Source organism: Microcebus murinus, chromosome 9 (genome assembly GCF_040939455.1).
Source record: "Microcebus murinus isolate Inina chromosome 9, M.murinus_Inina_mat1.0, whole genome shotgun sequence".
Lineage (NCBI taxonomy): Eukaryota > Metazoa > Chordata > Mammalia > Primates > Cheirogaleidae > Microcebus > Microcebus murinus.
This window is the reverse complement of record NC_134112.1, coordinates 18,497,681-18,524,698: the sequence shown is the minus strand read 5'-3', so window position 1 is coordinate 18,524,698 and position 27,018 is coordinate 18,497,681. Positions and strand designations below refer to the sequence as shown.

At 34.2% G+C, this 27,018-nt stretch overlaps 1 protein-coding gene across 2 annotated transcripts in view; it reads right to left on the bottom strand.

Annotated features, from left to right (window-relative positions):
* The window catches only part of DPY19L1 (dpy-19 like C-mannosyltransferase 1), a 112,040-nt gene that overhangs the window by 42,412 nt on the left and 42,610 nt on the right, over positions 1-27,018 (bottom strand). For both annotated transcript variants that reach the window (XM_076006316.1, XM_076006317.1), the window contains exons 7-10: positions 23,971-24,028; positions 8,883-8,974; positions 4,656-4,755; positions 2,502-2,579 (exon numbers count right to left, since the gene is read on the bottom strand). In XM_076006316.1, the coding sequence (XP_075862431.1) occupies positions 2,502-2,579; positions 4,656-4,755; positions 8,883-8,974; positions 23,971-24,028 (328 nt within the window). The remainder of the gene's footprint in view (positions 1-2,501; positions 2,580-4,655; positions 4,756-8,882; positions 8,975-23,970; positions 24,029-27,018) is intronic.

The window sequence follows — 27,018 nt, the reverse complement described above, 5'->3', positions numbered from 1 at the left end:
AATAGATAACATGTCACATAATAGAGTATATATCATTTACCCAATATAGATTCTACCACAAACTATACCTGTGTAATTTCAGTACTCTATAGATTATAACTTTGAGTCAAAGTCCTCAGCCACAGTTGCCTGTGAGACTACGTGAATAGCCAACTCAGAATGCTTAACATTTTAATCTGATTTGTACTATAAAATAAAAATCTATATTAAACAATGTGGGAAAAAATAAGCCAAGTGTAAAAAAAGATAATAACATTCATTGGGTGTCAGGAAGATGGGAGTAGGGAGGTGGGGATGGGTATATTCCCACCTAATGGGAGTGGTGTGCACTGTCTGGGGGATGGACATGCTTGAAGCTCTGACTTGGGTGGGGCAAAGGCAATATATGTAACCTAAACATCTGTACCCCTGCAATACGCTGAAATAAAAAAGAAACAAAAAAAGATAATTACCGTTGAACTCATTTATAAACAGAGATGTAAAAAGTCTAACAAAATAATAGCAAACTGAATCTGGCAATATGTAAAACTTGTGTTTATCCCAAAAAAGCATGGTTTTTACTGTTAGAAAATCAATTAATGTTAATTCACCACAGTAACAGATTAAAGAGAGGAAAATACAAAGAATCACTTAAACAGATGTAGAAAAGCATTTCATGAAACTTAACATGTATTAATTTCCTTTAAAGGAAAAGTGCTCAAAGCATGATGGGAATGACATATTAAAAGGATAGAGAAGCCAGCTTGAATAGCTGGACAAATCTGGAACTATTTGAGCATCAACATAAATAACGAAAAAAATGGATTATACTGCACTGAATAAAATATGTCACTTCCTCTTGGACATGGAAAAATCTGGTCAAAGATTTGAATAGGAATGTCACACACTCACTCACACACACAAAGGGCTCACAGACAAACCAAAAGACACTTAGCTTCACTGAGGATCAGAAAAAATGCAAATTAAGGTTGTAAGATACCATTTTATACTAACCATATTGATAAAATAAAAAAGTATGTAGAATAACATGAGCTATTATACATATTGCTATTTGAAGTAGTACAATCATTTTGGCAAAATGATTTGGTATTTACGAAGTTGAACCTGTGTATAATTTACCACCCAGAAAGTCTACTACTAGGTAAATACTCTAGAGAAACTCTTTAACATATATGCCCTAGGAGATATGACTAAGAATGTACAGCATTATTTATAACTGAAAAAGGAGGGTGGGAGGAGAGAGGAAAGAGCCTAAATGTCCTTCAACAAGAAAAGAAATGAATAAATTGAGCTTTATTTATACAATGGAAAATATAAAGCAGTGAAAATATCTGAACTCTATTAAATTACAAATTTCAGAAACCTGTGTGAAAAAATAAGCCCCATAAAAGGATACCATTTATACAAAACTTAAAAACAATGTGAATATTTAATAATAGAACTATGTTATTTAGGAATACATATATATGGTAAAATTATACAGAAAAGCAAGTCAATTGCTACTTAAAAAGTCAGGATAGTGTTTACCTCTTGGAGCAGTAAGGGGATGACCTCAGGGCACACAGGATTTCAAAGTAATGATAAGGTTCTATTTTTCACCTGGTGGGTAGGCTCGTGGCTGTTTATTTTATAACCGTACATAATTTCCCTATACATTATAAATGTCCCCTTATATGTATCACTTATTAGAGAATAAAAAGTAATAACGGCATATTATAACAACAGAAAAAGAAAACATCAAAATTATAAAAATTAATGAGAGAGAGAAGACAAGTGTTTTTAAAACATAAATATTCACCAACATCAACAAACCAGCCTAAGGCCTTTGCTCTAACTGTTCCTATAATATTTTTTTCTTTGATATCCACTAGACCAACTTTCTCTTCTCCTTCTAATCTTTGCTCCACTCCCCCTACTCAATAAGACCTGCCCTGACTGCCGTATCTCATACCTTGATCCCACCCACTGGTGTTGGTGCTCCTGATCTGTTTTAACCCTGACTGTTCTTTTCTTTCTTCTATAAAAATAATCCTTATTACCTTCTAACATACTACATCATTTACCCATTTACTATGTTCTTTACTTATCTTCTGTCTTCCCTCCTTCTCCAACTCTATTAGAAAGTAAGCAACATGAATGCTGTGGTCTCCATAGTTCTAGTCACTGGTATGTCCCACTCACTGGATAGTTGGAGCTCAGTGGATCATCCACTGCATTTTAACTCCTGCCTCCTGGATAATATGCCAGTACATGTTCCTCTTTCATGAATTCTTTCTTTTATCCATAATGCATAAGTTGGGTATGACCGCAATCAGATAATATGACCCAAATTAAAATAATTAATTTTCTGGGTGGCTTATTCTATTGATTATATCACAGTGTTTGAATGACACTTGTTTTTGTTATGAAATCATGTTACAACTAGTTTCAACCGAGAACAAATTAAATATTAATCAGGAGTTTAAGGACAAATGAAATAGAAAACAATAAAATAATCATACCATGTGTATATAAATGATCTTCTGTAATTTACATATATCAATGTATCCCACGACATATACTGCAAATAATGATGCAATCTGAAATTTAAAAAGAAATTAAGTTAAAAAAAAAAAAACATAGGAAATTGATAACTATAAGAATGAAGAAAAGACTGTGTTTATTGTTGTTTCAAATTGTTTTATATTTATACAGAAAGTGAGTTCTTTAGTTTTCCTTTTACCTGCCAATTTATTCTTGAATATGGTCAATATATTAATAGAAGCAATATTGGTTGATTTTTTTACTCCTATACACAGCTCTCTCATCCATGTGAATTGTCTACTTTGTGGATTATCCAAAACAATACTCATTCTAATTAGGCTGATGCTACTGTCAATATGAACAATTAGAAAGTGCCTTGTCCAATCAAAAAATATGAAAATGTAATTATAACATGACAACTAATACATAATTGGGAAGATACATTAAATTCAAAAATAATTATGCAATGCATGTGTGCATAAAAATACATATTAATTTCTGCTTGTTAGTCACTCTTTACAAGTATCTCCATTAGTGTTCTCTTTCATTAATACAATATTCAAGCATTAATTATAATCAAATTTATCAAATTTCAAATTAGAAGGAGTACTTTCACTGCAAAGGTATTTTTAGTTTTCCACTTTAAAGAAAATTAAATGTTATATGTCAAGAATTCTAAGAATATTGGAATTATTTAGATGAATTAATTGGTTAAATAATGATAGAGTAACTCTTACATAGAGGTATTATATCAGACAATACCTCTTCACCCTTCTTCATGAAGAAAGCAATTTAAATTAAATTCTGTGCCTCTCCTGCTACACAAACATAGCATAAACAAACTGCAAAAGAGCTTAATACTTAAATACATAACTTAAGTTCCATTCATCAAGTTTTTTATCTCCAAGCAATCTACAACCAATTTTCCCATTAGTAAGATAAACAACAAGGTTTCCCTTTATTCAGAGTAACCTGTGGGGACCACTATATTGCTTAAGGGTGATTGATATGACACAGTTACTGTGGGGAAATACATGCTGTTATTCAACATAAACCCCACAGAGAGTCATAATACCTCCCCTACCCCCAAAAGCAGGCCATCTCCACTAACTGGAAGCAATGGGAATGCTCCCTTTCCACCCCAAGGGCTAAGCAATACACAGCAAATTTATAAGTTAGGATCTCAAAAAGAGAATCTCAGTAACAATTTAAACCAGAAACCGATTTAAAATGTTATCAAACTAAACTAGATAAAGGAGTCTAAAAGAGAAGATCAAAGGAAGAAATAAGTGTAAATAAAGCCCATTTTTCAAAAATAATAATAAAAATACCTAACTTCAGTAATATCTCACTAAGTACTGGGTACTGTGTTAAGAGTCTTATATATATTACCTCATCTGATCTTAAACACATCCCAATAAAGTAGGTTCTTTTATTTTCTCAATTTCAGAAATGACCGTTTTCTCCAAGTCAAGAAGCTAGTGAATAAAATTAGGACTCAAATCCAGGTCTAACTTCATCTCCCAAGCAAGATATTCCAAAGAATATTAAAAAGAAACTCTGCAATTGCTTTGTACCAATATGGTCAACATAATTTAAAAAAAAACGAGAGGGGAAAATGAACACACAATTTACTCACTTTCTCAACTTTGCTTTATGTACTTCCATTTGAAGGGAGGCAAGAGTTACATGGAAAGATAACAGGTAAATTGCAGACTAGTAGGGGGAGTTAGAACTAGTTAGTTATCATTCCTATAATCCTGTGTATATTTATCCTTCATGTAAGAATATTCATAAATGACACATTTGACTTAAGAGAAATACTACAGTTTATTTAAGATAAAGACTTAAAGGTATAGCACAAGTCCTCTTTTAAGCACGCTAACAAATGCTGAAAAACAAAGATAGCATTCTTAAAAATCTGAGTTCATTATTATAGTCTATTAGCAAGAAAATAATAATCATTAATACATTTTACTTATTTCCCTACCCTGAGCTTTCATTAGAAACATGAACTAGAAAATATTTTAGCACTTAGAATCATATAACATCTCAGTTATAATTTTATACAAGTGAGTTTGGATAATCAAACATGTTAAGTTTAAACCAGTTTAAAAATATAATCAACTCACCTGAGTAAGAAGTACAAACTGAGCAAACTGCCATGGAAGCATGAAAAATACATTGGAAATGCAGAGTGCAATCAAGCTTCCTCTATAAAGTTTTGTAGCCCTTGAAAAGATAAAATAAATATCAGCAAGTTTACCACAAAATAGTCTATCATGGTTCCAAACTGTTACACATTAGAATCTCTAAGCATGATCTGGTTATAACCTAAATACACAATGAACCAATGAGTTAGAAATTATACTGACACTCAATTACAACAATTTTCTGTGAAAAGTAAATACCCATTCCATTACTACTGTAAAAACACAGAGCCTGTCAAAGAGGAGGGTGGCTGGGTCAGTAAGTATCCATTGAATTTTTTTCAAATTATATTTTGTGAATTTAAAATTTTTAAAATAATATATGCTGATTCAATAGATTCATTAGTTGGAAAGGCAGATACGTCTATGAAAACGTGACAGAAAGTAGCATATTCTAAGTGCCAAGTAGTAATATTATGGAGACAAGTACTGCAAGAATGCAGAAGGGCTGAGCAGCTGAAAGAGACTTTCTGAGGATATGATACACACTGGGTTTTGCACAGGTGAGACACTGAAAAATGAAGATGAGGCAAAGTATGGGGGCCATTCTGGAGCCACCTTCAGAACCTTCACTTTGGTACTGACTTATAATTTAGGAGATTTTTTACAAGGGTGAGGTGATTATATCTTTTCTTCTAAATCTGTGAGCCAATGTAAAGCTCCCAAACACATGTCTAACGTCTTCACAGAAGTAGAATGTGCATGTCAATACATTGAGGGGGCAAGATATGCAGCTTGGACAGAGTAAAGAATTCCTGGTTAGATAAACCTATAGGGGCACTGAGCATCCACCATCAAACTCCCATGCTCACTTCCTCAAGTAGCCCTTCTCCAAAGGACATCCTTTTCTGCTACTCTAGTCCAACAAGGGTATTTCTAAACTCCAGGTAACCTATTAATGAGATATGAAACCAATTTACTAGATAAAAACCCAGCATTTTTTAATGGAGAAAAGTAGACTGAAATAGAATATAGAAAACTGCATCTTTCTTAATAAGAGTTCCATTCTGTGAAATTTTTGTTTCAGTTGTGTGCACACAGGCATGTATATATTAGGGCACAATGTAAAATGTCTTATTTTTTATAGATTACATCCAAAAAGTTTGAAAGCTTCTGTCTAAATAAAATATTTCTCACAGCTTTTGAATGATAAAAATGATTTTCATTTTATGGGTAACAGAAGACATTAAAGATTTCTGATAATTTAATACTAATCTGTTGGGTACAGAATGCACTGGGAGGAGACAGAAACAAATAGAAAACAAAGAAATTCGAACTGGTGATCAATATAGCACTGATCAGAGGTATCAAAAATAGAAACATAAATATTGCCAAGAACAATCAAGAAAAAGCTAAGACTATGCTGATATAATTTACATAAAACTGAACTTCGAAAAATACTTAAAATTTAAAACTGGACATAACCAATTTTTCAAAATAAAATATACTGCTAACGTTACATATAAGTAATTCCTAGCATTCAGGATTTGTTCTTTTTCCAGTTTTACAGCCATATTCTCAGCTCTGCAGCCTGCATCAACACTGGTCAGCAGCTTCTTGGCTCACCCAAGCCATTCACCCACCGCCTCCCTCTCATATCATGAGGTATCAACTACAAGTGGAACTAAAAAATAGAGGATATGGCTACTCTTCCAAAGGAGACAGATATCAGTAAGAAGAATGAAATATCAGAAGATGCAGATGAGCAACAGTGAAGAGACTGTTATCCTTCAGAACAAAGGCAAGAAGTTTGCCACACTCTAGGAAAGGAGGATATGGTTTCCCTGCTAAAAAGACTGCAGCTTCCAAGAAAGCAGCTGTCACCCCACGCAAAATGAAAGCAGCCAACACACTTCCAAATAACCAGTCACACCAGCCACCACAGCACAGCCACACCAGGCAAGAAGGGAGCTGTGCCAACCAAGAAACTAAAACAGGAAAGCTGCCCTAATCAGAAGTGATGAGGTGCCAGTGAAGATGGTGAAGAAGATCAATATGACAGAGAATATGACAGCTGCTGCTCTCGCTTCAGATGGGCAGGGATACGAGAGGGAAAATGTCAACCAGAATGTAAACAGAGAGAATGAAGAAGACTCTAAAGAAAAGGAAGTCCCTTAAAACTTTTCAGCAAAACCAGTTAACACAGAAATGACGAGGTGGATGAGGCTGAAAATGACACTGATTATGAGGCTGAAGAAAACATAAAGAGCTTGCCACAGAGGCACCTGGAGATAAAAACAGAAGAATCCAAAAGAAAGCAGCCCCTGAAGGTAGGAAACAGCAACTGGAGCAACTCCACAGTGGTGGGCAGAATAACAGCCTCCAAAATCCCTGGAATCTGTGAATATGTCATGTTGCGTGGCAAAGGGGAACTAAGGCTACAGATGGAATTTAGATCACCTATCACCTGGCTTTAAGATAGGGACAGTATCCTGGATTATCCAGGTGGGCCCACTATAATTACAAAGGTCCTTAAAAGTGGAAGAGGGGCAGAAGAGAAAGTTGTAGTGAATTGATGAAAAAGGATTCAATCTGCCATTGCTGGCACTGAAGATGGAAAAAGGGGCCATGAGCCAAGAAAAGCAGCAGCCTCTAGAAGCTGGAAAAGGCAAGAAAACTGATTTTTCCCCAGAGCCTCTAGGATGAGTGCAGCCCTGCCAACAACTTAACTTCAGGACCTCAGACCTATGGAACTGTAACATAACAAACCTTAGTTTGTGGTGATTGGTTATCACAGCAGTAGGAAACTAGCACAGCCTTCTACAGTATGACGGGTTAAATGAAGCAGTGCTCAGCACCTGGGGCAGCACTGCCCACAGCTACTCAGGTCAGATCAGATCAGTGAATGTGAGGAGAACCAAAGGTTCCCCTGCAGTGGATTTAAGAAATGAGCAAAGGTGGAAGAAAAGCAGTTATTGAGACTGATGGGCAGTCCACTGTCTGCACTATACTGAAGGAAAAAAGCCAAATCAGTTATGCGGATGTGGAAAAACAGAATGTGCAGTGGTGAATCAAAGACTCTCTTATAGTACAATACTTCTTCCAGAGATGTTTGAGAAGGGAATGTCTCTTAAAGTGCCCCAGAACCAGCAAGGCAGAGTTAAAGGTTATGAATTCACCTCATTTAAAGGTGCTAAAGATGCTTTGAACTCCTAAAAAGAGGAGTTTAGTGGACAGCAATAAGGTTGGAGTTGCACGAACTTTAAAAAGCCAATGCAAAAAACCACTACCCATCCCGCCTTCTGTAAAAGGTCTGCTTAAAGACACTACTGCATAGGAAACTGAAAGGTACAATGGCTCTGGGCCTGCTGAGATAATCACAGAGGGAAATGGATCACCCAAGGGTTTGGCATAAGAGACTTCAACAAGGTTCTTCTGAATCTGCAGATCACTGAAGGGAGTTCTTAGTGTGAGTCATCTTCAGATTTTCATCATGCTTTGTTCTATTTTTCCACAGGCCTCATTTTGTTTTATTTTTACCCCCTGGAGCAAGGCAGCATCTGTCTAAACTCAGTATTTGTCAACAGAAAAAGGAGAGAATTGTTCTCTACCCTACTCTTTTTGGTGCTTGAATCTCTGTTAGGTCTTTAGCTGCAGGCCAGATGAACGTGCAAAAGCCTAATCTAATCTTGAATTTCTAGCAGGAATTCTCCTAGCATATCTTTGGTCTACTGAGGTGGTTTCTTTTTGCCCCTATTACCTGATTCTCAGGATGCTAAACAAATGTAGGAAGAATTACATGTGTTAATACACCTGATTACAATGGCTCTTTCCTCTGAAGGACTAATATCTAACAGGCTACACTCTAGCAAAAGCAGCCTTTCCCTTCTTTCTGCCCATTTTTAGGAGGCTACAGTAGTAGCAGAAGACTTGAGAAAGTGGAAATGACAGAAGTGAAATTAGATTTGCTGCTCATTGAGCAGAAACTCTTGACCACTAAGAAAAAGGAAGAGGACCAAAAGGCAGACGGAGGAAATGTTTGGGGTACTAAATATTTTTATACTCATCTTTATTAATTCAACCTAACAATAGGATTATATTAATTATTTTATTTTGTTGACTTTTTTATTGTAAAAGCTCAAAAAATTCTAATATAAATTATTTGATGCAAAAACAAAGAAAAAACACCTAAAAGCAAGGCAAAGTTACCTGAGAATATGAGTCACAAGCAACATCTGAAGTACAAGGAATGGATATGAAAAGCTTTCACGGAGAGGTGGTGTCCACATCACACGAGTACACTGGAAAAAAAAAATTCAGAGTGTAGTATACTTGCTAAATTTGCAAAGTAAGGCATACAAAGTGAAAGTTGCTATTTATAAATACAGAGAAAAGTCCTTTTCACAAATAATTTAAACAGTGTGTTGTAAAACAAGCTACTGGGCTTTCCATAAACAGCAAAATTGGTAAGTGAGAAACATTACTGAGAGAGACAAACATGGCTCAAGATCATGTGAAGCACTAATATAGTAAATTGTCCACAAGAAAGTAATGAAACAATGCAATTATATCCTAAAAGTAAAGTAGGGGAAGTATCAGCAAGAAAATGTTCTGCCAAAATTAAAAATTTTTCATTTGAATTGATTATTTAAATTATCTAAAATTTGTCTTCTTTACCATGAATTTCATTAAAACTATCCATAATCAATACTTCAAAACTCTTTGTAATTATCAATTTTAGCATTCTCATTCACAATGCTGCTAGAAAGGAATATTGCATTTTTGTTTTTACTTCTTCTTTACCCAAGCTACCCTGGCTTGCTGAATATTTAAAAGAAGGAGAGGGAATCAAATTGAGTAACAAGAGTCCTAAAATAAAAACAGTCAAGTATCGACCTATTTGAAAAGCTCGCTTTGGACATTCTTAAACAATGTATTATCCCAGTTTTGGAACTTAATCATTTTTCTGCATAAATACTAAATATATTAAGTCCATCTTTCCATTTAAAGAAAACTGCATACGATTAAATGCAAACAATCTAATTATACTACCACCACTAAGTAAGTCACACTAAAAGAAATCACTGTGTCTTTCAAGTAAAGCAGGGTACTTAAAACACTATATAGAATTATAAAGACCATGTCAGAAATAAGTGTTTCTTTTATTTTAGCTTTACCTCAGACTACTGGATATTTCTACTACTGCTATAGAAAGTCTGAGCCAATTTGCTGCTCTTTTCTACCAAAGCTCACCAGCCTCTATGAAATTAACATACTTATGAATCAACTTATAAATCAACTACATGTACAAGAGAATTCTGAAAAGATTGAAAACGTCTTTTAATAATGTATATTTGCTGTTACTGGAATGCAACTTTTAAAAATTGTTAGGTTAATGAGATTAACTAGAGACTTCAGTATGATTTATAGTAAGATATACAGGCACACCATTCCATTGCCTTTGCTTCACTTTATTGTGCTTTGTAGACACTAGGTATGGTCTTTCAAAAATTGAAGGTTTGTGGTTACCCTGTATCAAGCAAGTTTATCAGTGCTATTTTTAGAACAGAATGGGCTTACTTCACGTCTCTGTATATTTATGAGGAATTCTTCCAATATTTCAAATGGTTTCATTATTATTATATCTGTTATGGTGATCTGCGATCAGTGATCTTCGCTATTACTATTGGAAACTCTCTATAAGTCCCACTCTCCTTAGGCTTCCCTAGTCCCTGAGACACAATAATAAAATTAGGCCAATTAATAACCCTAAAACTGGCCTCTGTTCAGTTGAAAAGAAAAGTTACACATCTCTCATTCTAAATAAAAAGTTAGAAATCATTAAGCTTAGTAAGGAAGATACGTCAAAAGCTGAGATAGGCAGAAAGCTAGACTTCTTGTGCCAAACAATTAGCCAAGCTGTGAATGCAAAGGAAAAGTTAAAGGAAATTAAAAGCACTACTCCAGTGAACATATGAATGATGAGAAAGTGAAAAAGCCTATTGCTGATATGAAGAAAGTTTTATTTATCTGGATAGAAGATCAAATCAGCCACAACACTCCCTTAAGTCAAAGCCTAATCCAAAGCAAGGCCCAAACGCTCTTCAATTCTATGAAGGCTGAGAGAGGTAAGAAGCTGTAGAAGAAAAGTTCAATGTTTTTTCTTTAAATCTAATTTTTAATGCAAAATAAAAAACTACTAGTTGTCTACATAGTTTGACAGTTTAAAATGTCAATGCTTTCTTAAAGGCATTATCTTGAAATTCAAGAATTAAAGAAGGAAATACACATGTGAACTGCTTCAAAACGGGTTATAAAATTGTATACTGCACCCTAAGCATAAGAAATCAATTTATTGTGAAAATGAATTCAATGAAAATCTTACATTGGATAAACTTCCACCACCTAGTATATAATTTTTCTTTCTAGAGAGCGGAGTCTCTAGCATATAATTTTTAGCACACATTCCATAGCACTGAGCAATATTGCAATATAATACTGCCTAGATGTTGACGACAACAAGCTTCTAATTTATTTTCTGCTTAGTAAAGGCTAAATGTTTTAATCATTTACTCAAGAATCAAAAATGAAAAAGTCTCAATAGACAGCTTCATTTTCCAATTTCTATTTTCAAATAATTTACTTATAATATTAGAGATATAATCTAACTGATTTCTCTTCATAATTTCAAAATAAATAGGAGTATAACTGACTAGTGAGTTATATGTTGTGGTTATTAGTGTCAAATAAATCATGTTTAAGGCTTATTTCAAAAGTCTTGAATAGAGTTGATATTTGTTGGATTAATCATAACTTGGTATAATGTGTAGGTTTACTACTATAACTGCCATGTGAGTTGCATTTAACTCATGCTAGTTTTGAGCCTGTGGCCTGCAGTTGGTTCATGCAAATCTTACTTGTTGATATTCTTATTGCTATAATATTGACAATTTAGTTGCATATAATTCACATAGAAAATAAAAAATAATAAATTTTTTATTAAATTAGAAAAGATTGTTTTGTTTTTGAGGTTTTTGTTCTATTTTCATAATAAAACATCACGGCCCTAAGGACAAAAAGATTTTTTTTAGTGTGGCAATCAAAATGTTAAAACAAATTACCCTACTTCTTACAGTGCTGTGCTATATTAGCTATAATATTGCATTATATTGCTTAATATTAGCTATAATAATGCTTTAAACACTATACTTAAGAGAGCTTCCATTAAAGATTCTGGTCACCAGGTAGGTTTGGCTATTCCTCCTCTTCAGAGAATGGTACAGGTGTAAGGATACTCTTATCTACATGGTAACTATAATAATGCTAGGTACAAGAGGCATGGCTTGAACAACTCCTCTTTGATATTATTTAGAAAAGTCCCATAATTTAGGAAGCCTTAACTTGGCATAGGCTTTGGGCAGCTAATGGAACTGCATATTCATAATAAGTAAGCCTGGTTACTTTCTTGGAGTTTTGGTCTATTTCTATACCATATACAGGTTGAGCATCCCTTATCCCAAATGCTTGAGATCAGAAGTGTTTTGGATTTCAGATTTTTCTTGCATTTTGGAATATGTGCATTATACTTACTGGTTGAGCATCTCTAATATGAAAATACAAAATCTGAAATGTTCCAATGAACATTTCCTTTGGGCATCATGTTGATATTCAAAAAGTTTAGGATTTTGGAGCATTTTGAATTTCAGATTTTCAGATTAAGAATGCTCGACCCAAGCCGGGCGCGGTGGCTCACGCCTGTAATCCTAGCTCTCTGGGAGGCCGAGGTGGGCGGATTGCTCAAGGTCAGGAGTTCAAAACCAGCCTGAGCAAGAGCGAGACCCCGTCTCTACTATAAATAGAAAGAAATTAATTGGCCAACTGATATGTATATAAAAAATTAGCCGGGCATGGTGGCGCATGCCTGTAGTCCCAGCTACTCGGGAGGCTGAGGCAGAAGGATCGCTGGAGCCCAGGAGTGTGAGGTTGCTGTGAGCTAGGCTGACGCCACGGCACTCACTCTAGCCTGGACAACAAAGCAAGACTCTGTCTCAAAAAAAAACAAAACAGAATGCTCGACCTGTACTGAGAAGTTGTTCAATTAACCAGTTACATATTTCAATTTGAATTTATAATACAAGTTTGGCTCACACAATGTTTAATGTGGCAGTGATATGTAATTGCTATTATTAAATATTACTATCTTTAAATGGAATTTCTGCTTGTTCTATAAAAGGAAACATTGATCTTTTTGTCTGTAAAACAAACAGGATATCAGTATATTCTACCCTAAATTTACCACAGAATCTCTGTGAAAGCAGCTAACTTCCCTGGAAAGGCAATGAAGTACCTCTTTATGCCTCCATTCATAGTTGTAGTGACTTGAACGTCTTTACTCATTTAAACTAGAAAGTGTATCTGGCAAGATGTTATCAATATCACCTAGTTATCAACATAAGTAGAATTCTGACTACAATATGAAAGCATTAGTCAATACATAAAGGCAACATAAATAAAAACTAAAACAAAATTACATTATCAAAATGATAACTTAGAAAAACAAAAATAATTCAAGTTGCTTTTTAACTATTTAACTTTTGATCTCTGACTCTACCCCCTTAGTAGAATATATCCTTAACTGTGAAGAAATCTTAAATCTTACTTAGTAGGTTTGTTATTGGTAATGACATTAGTGTAGTAATTCTGAAACTATTGTGTATGTATTATAGAATAAAGCAAATAAGTAAACACATTTACTTGTGGAAAAGTAGGAGGTACAAACATGGAGTAGGGGAAAGCAGAGAAGAATCCTATGAGACTGGATTAGAACTGGAGGAATCAGTATGAAATAATGATTTTTAAAAATTATACCTCTACCTCTTTTCAGAAAAAGGGCTACAAGCAATTACATGAAAGTGGCAATGAGCACAGATTGTGTTTTTTTAATATAATTTTCTACTAAGGATCCAAGATTCCTTGGAAAATAGCTGATTTTATATTTGGGGACAAAAAAGTACAAGGGGCTCCTAGAGTACCTTTCTGTGTCAGAAAGGAAGTATTCAGAGACCAATGGGACATATCAAAAGGGTAGCGAATAGTATCAAAAAGCATAAAATACCTAGGATTAATCTAAGAAAAGATGTACAAAACACAAAATATTGCTCAAAGAAATTAAAGGAGACCAATATAAATTTACATTTATGGATTAGAAGATTTGGTCTGTTCAGCATGTCAATTCTCCCTAAATTGATCTAGAGCTTCAAGGCAATCACAATTAAAATCCCAGTAGGTTGCATATGTGCTGGGAGAGGGAGGAGTAGTGACAAGCTGATTCTATTAATACAATTTATATGGAAACACAAAGGACCTGGACTAGCTATGGCAATACTGAAGAAGAACTATGCTGGAGATTTTCACTATCAGACAGATAAAGCTGCAATATTTAAGACAGTATGATACTGACTTAAACAGACAAATGGAACAGAATTGAAAGTCTAGAAACAAACACAGAAATGTACAGTTGCCTTATTTATGACACAAGCACCACTACAATTTAGTGTCTTTTCAAGGAATGGTACCAGGTTAACTGGACACCCAAACTGGGGGAGGGACAGGGGTAAATCTTGAACCTATTTCATAGTATACACAAGGCTCTAGATAGAGATCATAGACCAAAATAGGAAAGCTCTACCAATCAAGCTTCTACAAGAAAACATAAGAGAAAATATTTATGACCTGCAGTAGGCAAAGATTTTTTAATCAGACACAGGAATAAACATAAAAGATTGATAAATTGAACTTCAAACTTAAGAATGTCTGTTCATCAAAAAAACAAAAAACAAGAATGAAAAAACAGGCCATATGCAGTGAGAAGGTATTTGTAGAATATATATCCTACAAAAAAAATGGGTAGACTTAAATAAGCACTTCATGAAAGAGAATACCTAAATCAGATAAGCAATATAAAAAGATGCTCAACATCATTACTCATCAGGAAAATATGCAAACAAAAATCATAACAAGATACTGTTTCACTGATCAGAATGACTATAATTAAGAGCACTGCCAGTACTGACTAGAGCGTGGAAGAAACCAGAATTCTCATACCTTGCCAATGGGAGTGAAAACTTGTACAAGCACTTTGGAAAACAATGTATATAAATATCATAAACATGTTGAGAGAAAGAAATCAGACATTAGAAAGTATTATTCTTTCAAACAGATAAAACTAATCAAAAGTGCTAGAGATCAGAGGAATACTTACATATTTTAGGGATGGGAAGGGATATAGATTGGATAGGGACAGAGGAGAGTCTGCTTAAGGGCTGGAATTAGTCTACATTTTGATCTAGATCATGGCTACATGATTGTATACATAATCATGTATACAATGTATACATGTATATAATATATATACACATATACACACATGTATATAATATATACATGTATACATGGCTATATAATTGTATCCATTAAGCTGTATAGTTAAGATATGGAACTTTTAATGTATGAAATGATGTATCATTAAAAATGTAAGGGAGCTACTACTGGCCAAATTTGTCATTGTTTGAATATCAGTATAAATTATAACAGCTATGGATTATAAAACATTCAATAACAAAAGAATCCATGCATATATAGTAACAGTAAAAGAAAATGGCATGAAGGAGGATTTGTCTTTATAGAACACCAATTATTGAACATAAATAAAATGACAAAATTAGAAAATTACCATTTGTAACGGCCAATGCAATAACTAATTCAGGTAAGGATCAATAATGGATGCTATAATCAGTTGGTAAAATGTTATAAGGGAAGAGGATATTCATGGTGTCTCAGAGTATCATCCCACAGATCACTTAGTAATATAGAAGAAAAAAGAACACCTTTATAACAGAGAAATCTGACAGCCGCCACCTTAACCATGTGATCAACTTAGTAAATTCAATAATGGGACAAACTGATCATACATGCCTTCAGATGTAATGAAAAGAAAAGGACACAACATAATTTATGTCATATTCACAAAAATGTCTAAGCTGAATCACTTGATGAGGAAACAATCAGACAAATTCAAACTGTGAGTCCTCTACAAAATAATGAGCCCAGACTCCCAAAAATGTTAATGCCTTGGAAAAGAAAAACAGAGAAGTTGTCCTAGATAAACTCTTCAAGACAAAATGACAAGTAAATGCAATGTGCGATCCATGATCAGACTCCAAAACAAAAAGCATAATTTATGGGGATAACTGTGGAAATTAGAATATGTACTGTATTACTATATAATTATCAGTGTTAAATTTCTTGAGTATGACAACAGTATAGGGATCGTGTAGAAGAATGTCCTTGATTTTAGGCAATATATACTGAAATATTTAGGGGTAACATGTCAGAATGTCTGCAATTTATTTTCAAATGGATCAGAAAAATGTCTGTGTATATAGGTGTCTGTATAAGAGAGACAGAAAGCAAATGTGGCAAAATATTAAAACTGGTAAAGGAAAGTAATCTAGAATGTTTCTGTAGGTTTTGATTTATTCAAAACAAAAAGCTGGAGGAAAAAGTACAGAAAAATGCACTTTTATTGTATTGCCTTTTTTAAAAAGTTTTTATTTTAATTTCAAAATATTAAGGGGGTACTAATGTTTTTGTACAGCTTTTGTAATGCTTGAGTTAGAGCTATAGGTGTGTCTATCACCCAAATAGTGTTCACTGCACCCATTAGGTAGGTTTACCTTTTTAGTACAAGATTTAGAGTGGACTAGCTGTAGTCCAAATAAACACATTAACATAAAACAGCTGCTGACTCTAACTTCACACCTGGGAACAACTGTCTAATGTCAGTAAGGACAGAGACAGTCTTTGCTGAGACCCCAAAACAGACTTCTAACAAGATAAACTGGAATCAGAATAGCCGAACACTAAAATTAATATTGTTGCATGACAGCCACCCCTTCCCCAACTTGGGGGGGGGGAGGGAGGGAGGGAGAGAGAGGAAGGGAGAGGGAAGGGGAGAGGGAGAGAGGGAAAGGGAGAGGGAGAGGGAGAGGGAGAGGGGGGGGGAGAGAGAGAGAGAGAGAGAGAGAGAGAGAGAGAGAGAGAGAGAGAGAGAGAGAGAGAGAGAGAGAGAGAGAGAGAGAAGAGAGAGAGAGAGAGAGAGAGAGAGAATGAGAATCTATCTATCTGTCTGTCTATCTAGGAGAGTAAGGTGCAGTGGGGGAAGAGTCAGAAGGCAGAGAGATCACAATCTCATACACTGTTTATATTCCAGGCCCTTGCTGGAGTTGAATCTTGAGATGGACTAACACTAACTAAAAAGTGAAAAACTATCCCTCTCCCAGTTCAAATACTGTTAAAGTCAAAGGGATTATCCCCTGAGCTGAGCAACTGGGAAGCTGGAGATTAAGCCAAACAGAAAAGAGACCTCCTTAATTCATTTGAAACTGGAAGTAAACTAACTGTAGCCCTGCCCACTTAGCAGAATTCATGGTGGGATCCAAATTCTCAGCCCCTCACCCTAGGTGCCTGACACAGGAAAAGATGTTTATTCCTTGCCTAAGAAAATAAAAGCAAAAATGATTATCTAGTTTGGTCTTTATCATTCTTTTATTCAAAGTGTCTTGCATAAAATAAAGAGTTATGAGATATGCAAAACAGCAGAGAAATATGACCCAAAGTCAAGAGGAAAAAACAGCCAATAGAATTAAATCCACAGACAATGTAGATGTTGCCATTAGGAGACAAAGACTTTAAGATAACTATAATAATCAGGTTTAAAATTTATACAAAAATATGGATAAAGTGTATGGACAGATGATAAATTTCAACAGAGAAATGAAAGCTCTAGAACAAAAACAAAATGGAAATTCGAAGGAGGGAAGGAAGAAAAGAGGAAGGAAGGAAGGAAGGAAAGAAGGGAGGGAGGGAGGGAGGGAAAATTCACCAGATGGTGAAAACAGCAGACTGAATCCATCAGAATAAAGTATCAGCAAACTCTGAGACACGGCAAGAGAAAATACCCAAATGAGGTACAGAGAGAAAAAAATGAAAGACAAGGAAAAGAGAGCAGAGTGTTAAAAACCTGTAGAACAACCTCAAGAAAACTGAAACATGTAATTAGAAACCCCAAAGGAGATGAGAGAATGGGGAAAACAAAATATCTAAACAGAAGAGTATTGGCTAGAAATTTTCCAAAACTGATTAAAAATAAAAATCAACCCACAGAAGTGTTCAGTGAGCCTCAAGCAAAGAAAATACAAAGAAAAGCACATCTAGGTTCACCACCATCAAACAAATAAAAATCAAATATGAAAAGAAAATCTTCAAAACCCAGAGAAAAGACACATTACATTTAGAGGAACAGCAGTAATTACGGTTGACTTTTTATCAAACAATGGTAAGAATTATTATTGACTTCTTATCAGTCAAAGCTAAAAGACAATAGAATGGCATTTTTAAAATGCCGAAAAATAAAGGTATCAACCTATAGTTTTTATCAAGCAAAAATATACTTCAAAAAATGAAGGCAAAATAAAGACATTTTTAGACAGACCAAAACTAAGAGAATGTGTTGGCAGTAGATCTTCACAACAATGCTAAGTAAAGTTCTTAAAATAAACCCAGATCTTCAGGAAGAAATGAAGAACACCAGTGAAACCCAAACTGAAATGTCCAGTTGTTAAGGATGACTAGGAGTTAACTATGCACAGGTTAAGAGATGAGGGGGACAGGAAAGTTTACAAGGCATAGGAAAACAAGCATGTGCAAAAACCCTGGGGAAGGAAAAGGATGGTCCTTTTCAGGAACTAGAGGAAGAAAGACCAGTAGAGCTGGGGAAGGGGAAAAAGACAAAACAAGACAAAACAAAAAATAGCTTGAAGAATGATGTAAGACAAGACACTAGATATCCAACAGGAACAAAATCATGAAGGATGTTGTAGACTAGTTTTCTACTATATTGTAGACTAGTCTTCAAATCTATATCAGCAGATTCATTCCCGACTGAGATTAACACATTCTTTTTTTTTTTTTTTTTTACTGGACTTCTGGTGTTATTATAAGTTTAATATAAGTTCACAAATCCATATACATACCAACCAGTAGCCTAAATTAATAATATACCTTGTATTAATACTTTTATATTCTTTTCCAAATTCATGTAAAAAATAATTTAAATCAAGCAGGGCATGGTGGCCCATGCCTGTAATCCCAGCACTTTGTGAGGCCGAGGTGGGAGGATTGCTTTGAGGCCAGGAGTTCAAGACCAGCCTAAGCACCAGCAAGACCCCACGTCTACAAAAAATAGAAAAACTAGCTGGGCATGGTGGCTTGCACCTCTAGTCCCAGCTACTCAGGAAACTGAGGCAAGAGGATCACTTGAGACCAGGAGTTTGAGGTTGCAGTGAGCTATGATGACACTACTGCACTGTAGCCCAGGCAACATAGTGAGACTCTGTTTAAAAAAAAAAAAAAATTAAATCATGTCACTCTACTGCTCATAATTCTCCAGGGGCTTTCTATCTAGTTCAAATAAGCCTTACAATGACCTACAAAGATTACAGAATCTATTCCTTCCCTATCCCAACTTCCATTTTTAAAGTGTTGGAACATACATATCACCTATGTCTATGTCACTCTCTGCTCATCCTTGCTACTGCCCAAATAAACCAGTTATTCTCCCACTTTAGCAGAAGACTGCCTCACTTTCACATGATTGTCCATAAGGATAGTGGTCTTTGTTTTACTCAATGACACGTCCCAAGCATCAGAAAGTATATGACATACAGCAGGCACTCAGTATATGTTGTTTTAATTGAATTGAATAAAACAGAAGACCTAGAATAAATGTCCTGGCCAAAACCTAACTATCACTGGAAAGAATGGGGGAAAAAAAGGAAGAAAGGAAAGAACAGAGAAGGAAGTCCACAAATTGGCAAAGAAAGATCTCTCCATCTTTCACTTGTAAACGACAAATTATAGTGTTGTCTTCTTGAAACCCTACTCCCTTAACCTAAGAGTTACATGTTTAGAGAGATGACACTGGTCTGGGCAATGATTTCTTGGATAGGAGTCCAAAAGTACAGGCGATGAAAGCAAAAGTAGACAACTAGCATTGCTTCAAATTAAAAAGCTGCTTGGCAAAGAAGACATTAACAGAGTAAAGAGACAGCCCATACACTGGAAGAAAATATCATACATCTGATAAGAAGCTATTATATAAAATATATAAGGAAATCAAACAACTCAATAACAAGAAAATAAATAACTTAATTTAAAAGTGGGCAAAGCATCTAAACAGATGTTTCACAAAAGAAGAGATACCAATAGCCAACAGATATACAAAGAAATGCTATTCATCGGGGAAATGCAAATTAAAACTATAATGAGGTATCGCCTCACACCTATTAGAATGGATATCATCAAAAAGACAAATAATAAGTGTTGGAGAGGATGTAGAGAAAAGGGAATCCTTTATATCACTGGTAGGAATGTAAATAAGCATAGTCATTTTGGAAAACAGTATGGAGGTTCCTCAAAAAACTAAAAATAGAACTACCATATGATCCAGCAATCCCAGTACTGGGTATATATCCAAAGAAACTAAAATCAGTATGTCCAAGAGATATCTGCGCTTCCATGTTCATTTCAGCATTATTCATAATAACCAAGATACAGAAGCAACTTAATTGTCTATCAAGGGGTGAATGGATTTTTTTTTAATGTGGTATATATACACAATAGAATACTATACAGTCTTAAAATAGAACAAAATCTTTTGCAGCATATCTTTTACAGCAACATGGATAGAACTGAAGGACATTATGCTAAGTGAAATAAGCCAGGTACAGAAAGACAAATACTATATGATCTCACTTACATGTGGAATCTAAAAAAGTTGATCTCACAGAAACAGAGAATAGAAATGTGGTTTACCAGAGGCTAGGGAAAGTAGAGATGTTGATCAAGGAGTACAAAGTTCCATTTAGGCAGGAGGAATAAGTTTTAGTGATCTATTGTACTGCATGGTGACCACAGCTAATAATAATGCATTGTGTATTTCAAAATTGCTAAAATAGATTTTTTAACATTCTCACCACAAAAAAATAAGTTGGCGAGGTAAAAGATATGTTAAGTAAGTAGCTCAACTGAATCTTTCTGCAAGGTATATATATATATATATCAAAACATTATATTGTACTCCATAAGTATACATAATAATTTCTAAATTAAAATAAATAAAAGAAAATAAATTAATAAAAGGAATCATCTCCCTGCCTAGTAACCTTGAGCCAATCACTTAATCTTTTAGTGCTTCCATTTTTATGATATTGGGATCTTTTTCATTACTTATCTGTTATACAAGAATATAAGGATTAATGGGATTGCTTTCAAAGTGTTCTGGGAATTCTTTTTCAAATCTTATATAAATGGCATAACTATGTCAACAAGTAATCAGAACATGTACATTTGTATTTTAGTTTCAGTTCAGTTCAAAAATATTTAAGAAACCAATATGGCTTGGAAATATGTTGTAGGTGATAAAAAAAAAAAAAAAGGTTAATTAGATATGAACCCCAAAGTAATCCTTTCATTTACTTTGAATTACTTTCTTAAAAAGTAATTTTTTCTAAAAAATAAAAAGAAACGTACTTCTCTTATATGCATATCTTTATACACAGGAACATATCTTATGTAAAACATCAATCATGCTTTGTAATAATTTTTTAATTTCATCATGAAAAAGCTAACAACTCTTTCACAAAAAAGAATGTCTAATAGTCAAATATTGAAAAAATATTGTAGTTTTTTAATACTCATCTAAATGCTTTTCAATCAGCATGCCAAAAATTCTGCAACATCAATGCATGCTTCATGTATCTTATTTTACAACAAGGAAATATTTTAAAAGCAGAATAAAATTGCTAGATTTCATCTTAGCAATAATTTAGTCATGACATAATGAACATTTAATAAAGAAGCTTGATCAATAAAAATATGCACATAATTTTAATTAGGAAATATATAACCTCAATTTATTGATTATTATGAACCCCTTTATTGCATTTTCACAAGCTTCAGATTTGAAAGTTTTAAATTTGTTTTAAATAATTTGATTAACTCATTCATGCTAGACATTTTATAGTTCTTTTGTTAAGTCCAAAATTTTCCCTTGTAAAACCATCTGAAAGAAAAGAAAACTTTAAAAGTATACCATATACTATTTTAGAGTCTAGTATAAAGAAAACTAAATAATGGAAATAAAAGTAAGTAATAATCCACAACTAGTTTTTAGCAAATAACCCATTCACTTATGTGATTAAAGTAACTCTTCTGAGAAAGTAAGTACTGATTAGTAACCCACTAGCAATTCTAGTGAGCAATGCTCTACAAAAGTTCACTAAATACATGAATAGGTACTACCAGAGTAGATATTTCCCTCTCATATAAAAATTATATATTTAGGTAACATTTTTAAAAATCAGAAAAAATAGAGTCTAAAAATCTTATTACCTGAAAACCAAAATATATTTAAAATTATAATAAAAGTTTGCAACTACTTGAGTTCTTACCAATATTTTACCCAAAACTGCAGTTTGTGCTCAATTTTAATATATGGCATTACACAAAAAGGTCATTTGTCTACCCTAAAGCTACAGTTATACATATAAGTACAATTATCTACTTGCCTATCTCAATAAAACTGAAATCTAATTCTAATGATATTTAGTTTAACTTTTCCTAAGAAAGTGATGTCTACGCATGCTTTCAGCTACACACCAAGTAGCTCAAAAGTATCAACAAGACAATTCATCAGCCTGAAAAATCAACTATCTAAATTTCATTATTAAAAATTAAGAGGACTTTGTAAGGAATGATGTTCATGCTACATGAATATAAAAATTATAAGAAAACCATACGATCAGGAATCAACAACCCTACTGTATACTAAGGGTAACAGAGTAGACCTTTGTGCTTAACAAACAGTGTTCCTTTTAATGGTCTTGGCTCCAAAATTTTGAATAATCCCTTTCCTCCTACATCTTATTGTTAAACACAATGCTCCTTTCTTCCATTATTAAGTGGTTATTTCCCATTTCTTAGGTCATTCTCACAGAATCTGTGTTTCAAATGTTTCATGGTCCACACAATAACAGTGTGCAGCATTGAGAGTAAGGAAAAGCCAAATCATTTTTGGGGGGTTCGAAATTCACAATAAATTTAACTGATTATCAAATACTCTAATCTACAAGGCCACTCTAGCTTTGCATTTCTGTGATTCTAACCACATATTAGTTCAATATCCATTAGTAATTCACTGATTTTTTAAAAGTTCAGTATTGACTCTGCATTAAGTTTGGACAGGATTATTCTCAGAGCTTTATAATGTACATATGAAAAGACTGCAGACACTGAATGTATAAACACATGAAAGGATGAAGTCACTTCACACCAAGTAAGCTGCCTCTTTTCTTTCTTTTTTCCTCTCTTACAAAATTTACCATGAAAGAAGTCTAGACAGAGACATATTACTAGAAATTCACTTACAACTATGATTAATTTAGATGAATGAAATCATTCTCTCTCAATTTACTCTGGAATTTAATCTAAACTAAGTTAGATAATAACAATAATAATGATACAAGCTAACAATTGCATATCAGTTACCATCTGCCAAACATTGTTCTAGGCACTTATATGTATAAATTCATTTAATCTCTGCAAGAATCCTACAAAATCATTATGCCCATTTACAAAAATGAAACTATGGGCCAGAGAGATTAAATGACTTTGTTAGGTCACAAAGATACTCAATGACAGTCAGGATTTGAACACAGGCAGCCAGGATCCAGAGTCTATGTTCTTTGCAATGCTACTTTGTTTAGAAAGCCCTTGGACAGTTGCAAATCTGTCAAATATTCTGCAAGACATACATAAAACTGTATCAAAGGTTAATACATTAAAATAAGAACATACTGTGTAGGCTACTACAACGAAAAGCCTCACACTACAAAGTTAACTATATCTATTACCAGATTATTTCTATCATTCCTAAAATGTGAGCTTTCACAGTTTTAAAATTATTTGAGGAATTAAATCAGACCCACTACTTCCTCACATCACTAAGAGTTATATCACAAAAGAGATATAATGGTCATGAAAACTTAAAATGAATGCAAGTATTTAAATTTTGAATCAAAATAAGATCAAACATTTAAAGAATGCTACTAGAGATTAAATTTAAAAAAGAAACCTGTATTTCCAGAAGTGATTCTGAAAATATTTTTTGATTACCTACCTCTCCATGATTGAAAAAGAAGCACAACACTGTAACCAGGCCTCCTAGTCGGCTGCCGCTGAAAAAGAGGATACAAAAACATAACTCGAATAACAGAAATTCAAGTCAATCCTAATAAACCTTAAAATAATACAACAAGTTAACCTTACAGTACTACAGCAGGTATTAGCCACACTAGAACTCTCCTATGCTTATGTAGATCTCCTATGCTTATGTACAAAATACTTCATTTCCTCCAAAGTATCATTAGTCAAAATAAGTTTCATTTTGTAAAAATAATTTGTCATCTTCAAAATGTGTAGACTCTGAAAAGCACACAAACTAAAAAGGAATAAAAATTATTACTAGTCATATTATTGTGTATCATGCAACCTGATTTTTCTTTCTCTGCATTTTCTTTAGTACCACACATTTATCTATCCTTCAGCATTTCTCAAACTATTTTCCTTGGGACACATCCCATTAGGGAATGGGATGGAGAAGAAATACAGAAAAGGGCTCTATGATCATAAAGTTGGAAAACGCTACACTGTCTACCTGCTTTGGAAATTCACAAAATACTTCAGCACATTAAAGACTTAATTCAGTATTTCCTGAACCCTATCCCCAAGCTATTTCTCTGCAGAACACACTTGGCGAACACTAGTTTATAAAGTTGTATCTTTCATTTGTTTTCAAAAAACTGGAACATAACACATATATCAAAGTATGACAATCAGGCTTATAACTCTCGCTAAGAAATCACAATGGTATATCTGGCAGCTCTAACAATAAACTTCATTTGCTCAGGTAGGAATGAATTATGTTCCCTACTTTCTTCCAAGTCTGGGTAGAGGAAATGAGGCTGTTTTCAGGTTTGTTCCTGTTTGTTCCATCATTTCTTTCACCATTGGTCTTAAGGTCCTCTTACTCTCTTTAGCTCATACTGCTTTCTGATTATTCTACCCAAATACTTCCTTCTTTCTATCCATCTACGAGTACATGTATAACACAGAGAGGCCAGAGAGGAAAAAAGAACCAGAATGTGTAGGTATTATGGGCCTTGTATTTACTCTTGGGGCTGCATGTATGAGAAAAATGTAGGAGATACAAGAGAGAACAGGGATAATCCATTTCAGGAGCACATAGCCCCTCCCCACCACCTCCAGAGGCAGAGACAGGTAAGGCTGGGATCCCACCACAGGTGGCCTGTTTGCCTTAGCAAAAGAAGAAGAGGAAGACTGATTGCATGTTTAGTAGCAAGCAGTTTGTGGAGTTTCCATTTTTCCTACAGAGCAGAGGCACAGTCACTTGCTGGTAGAGAGAAAAGGTGGCAGCATTAAAGGTTTGAGGAAAGAGGGTGATGTCTGAAATACCATGTGCATTTCAGGAAAGTGGTAACTTGGGAAAACACAAGGGCTGTGAGACAGCTTAGGGGAACAAAGGAGATTGCAGATCTCAGTTACAGAGTCACTAACTGCAGGATTGCATGATTTTTCTCCACTGGTTATCAGCCTAGACAGGCACCAATGAAATATAAACGGGCAATGAAACTGAGGACATTGCCCAGAAAGTGAATGAAGTGATGGATCCCAGAAATAAGAAGAGATAAAGGAGCTAGAGAGTGGTATAGGCCAGAGAGTGGAAGTCAGGGTTCTCTCCTGAGAGGCATAGGATATCTTCTTCAGAAGAAAAGTAAACAGGCTAACCCAGGCTTCATCACAAGTGGTAAGACATTAGAATGGTTAAGGCAGAGTTAAGGGTTTAAAAAATAAATAAACAAATTTAAATATTTTGAGTACATTAGTTTATAGGATTTTTCTTGCCACCTTCCCCCAATGCTGTTTACTTAACATTTTTTCATGTGTCCATCCTCCCAAATCTTTCTTTATAACAATACAAACATATATTTTTAATGTGATATTAACAACCCTCTGAAATTTGCTCCTTTTCTAATTAATCTAGCATGAAGATTATTCCTAATCAATACATGTAATCTAAGACATTATTTTTATGGATGCCAAATATTGCACAGTACAAATGCACCACAATTTGTTCAGCCCTTTCCCTGTTATTGGACATACACATATTTTTTAATTTCTTGCTATAATAAAAAAATGTTAAGATAAACATCCTTGTGCATGTAAAAAATACTGGTGCTTTTATTTAGGGAGGACAGACCTAACTGTGAGACACCGGAAGTCAAAGAATGTAAACTATGCCAGGCAGCACTGTACCACCAGTCTGCACACTCATCACACTGTGTGGAAGGGATCCGTTTCTCTACCACTTTTGCAGCACCTGATGTGCTTTAAACTTTGCCCTTCAGATAGCTGAAAACTTTTTTCTCACTGCCTACTTGTATGGACCATCATTTTAGTGTTTTGACAATATGCATTTCTCTTCTGTGAACTGCCTACTCACATTCTCGCCTATTTGTCTATTCGATTTTCTGTTTCCCTATTTAAAGGATAGGGTCATCAAATCTTTGGCTGTCATATGTGTGACGAAGTATTTTGATATAATTTATGGTGTATTCTGCCACAAAGAATTTTTTAACATTTTATGTAGTTAATTATGTCGATACTTTCCTTTACTACTTCTGCACTTCCTGTCTTTTCTCTGAGGGTCTTCCATACCTCAAAATTAGTCTCCTAAAATTTCTTCTGGTATCATGCATTGCATTTTCCACTTAGATCTTTCATCTGTAGAACCCTATGTTTGTTCTCTTTGAAATAGCCAATTATGTTAATATCATTTATCAAATAAAGATTCTTTTTACCACTGAAATGAAATTCAGCCTTTATCATATCTTAATCTCTTAAAATGCTAGAATCCATTCTATTCCATCCAACTGATTTAATTTTGTATTTTTTTGTGTCACATTTTTATTACTGTAGCATTATGGTCATTTTAATATATGATAAGGAAAGTTCCCTACCCCCAACTGCTCTTATTTTTTAAGATTTTTTAGGTAATTCTCACAAACTTATTCTACACATATCATCTTCATCTTAACCAATCCCCCCCCCCTTTAGAAAAACACACACTTGGGTTTCTGATCAGAAT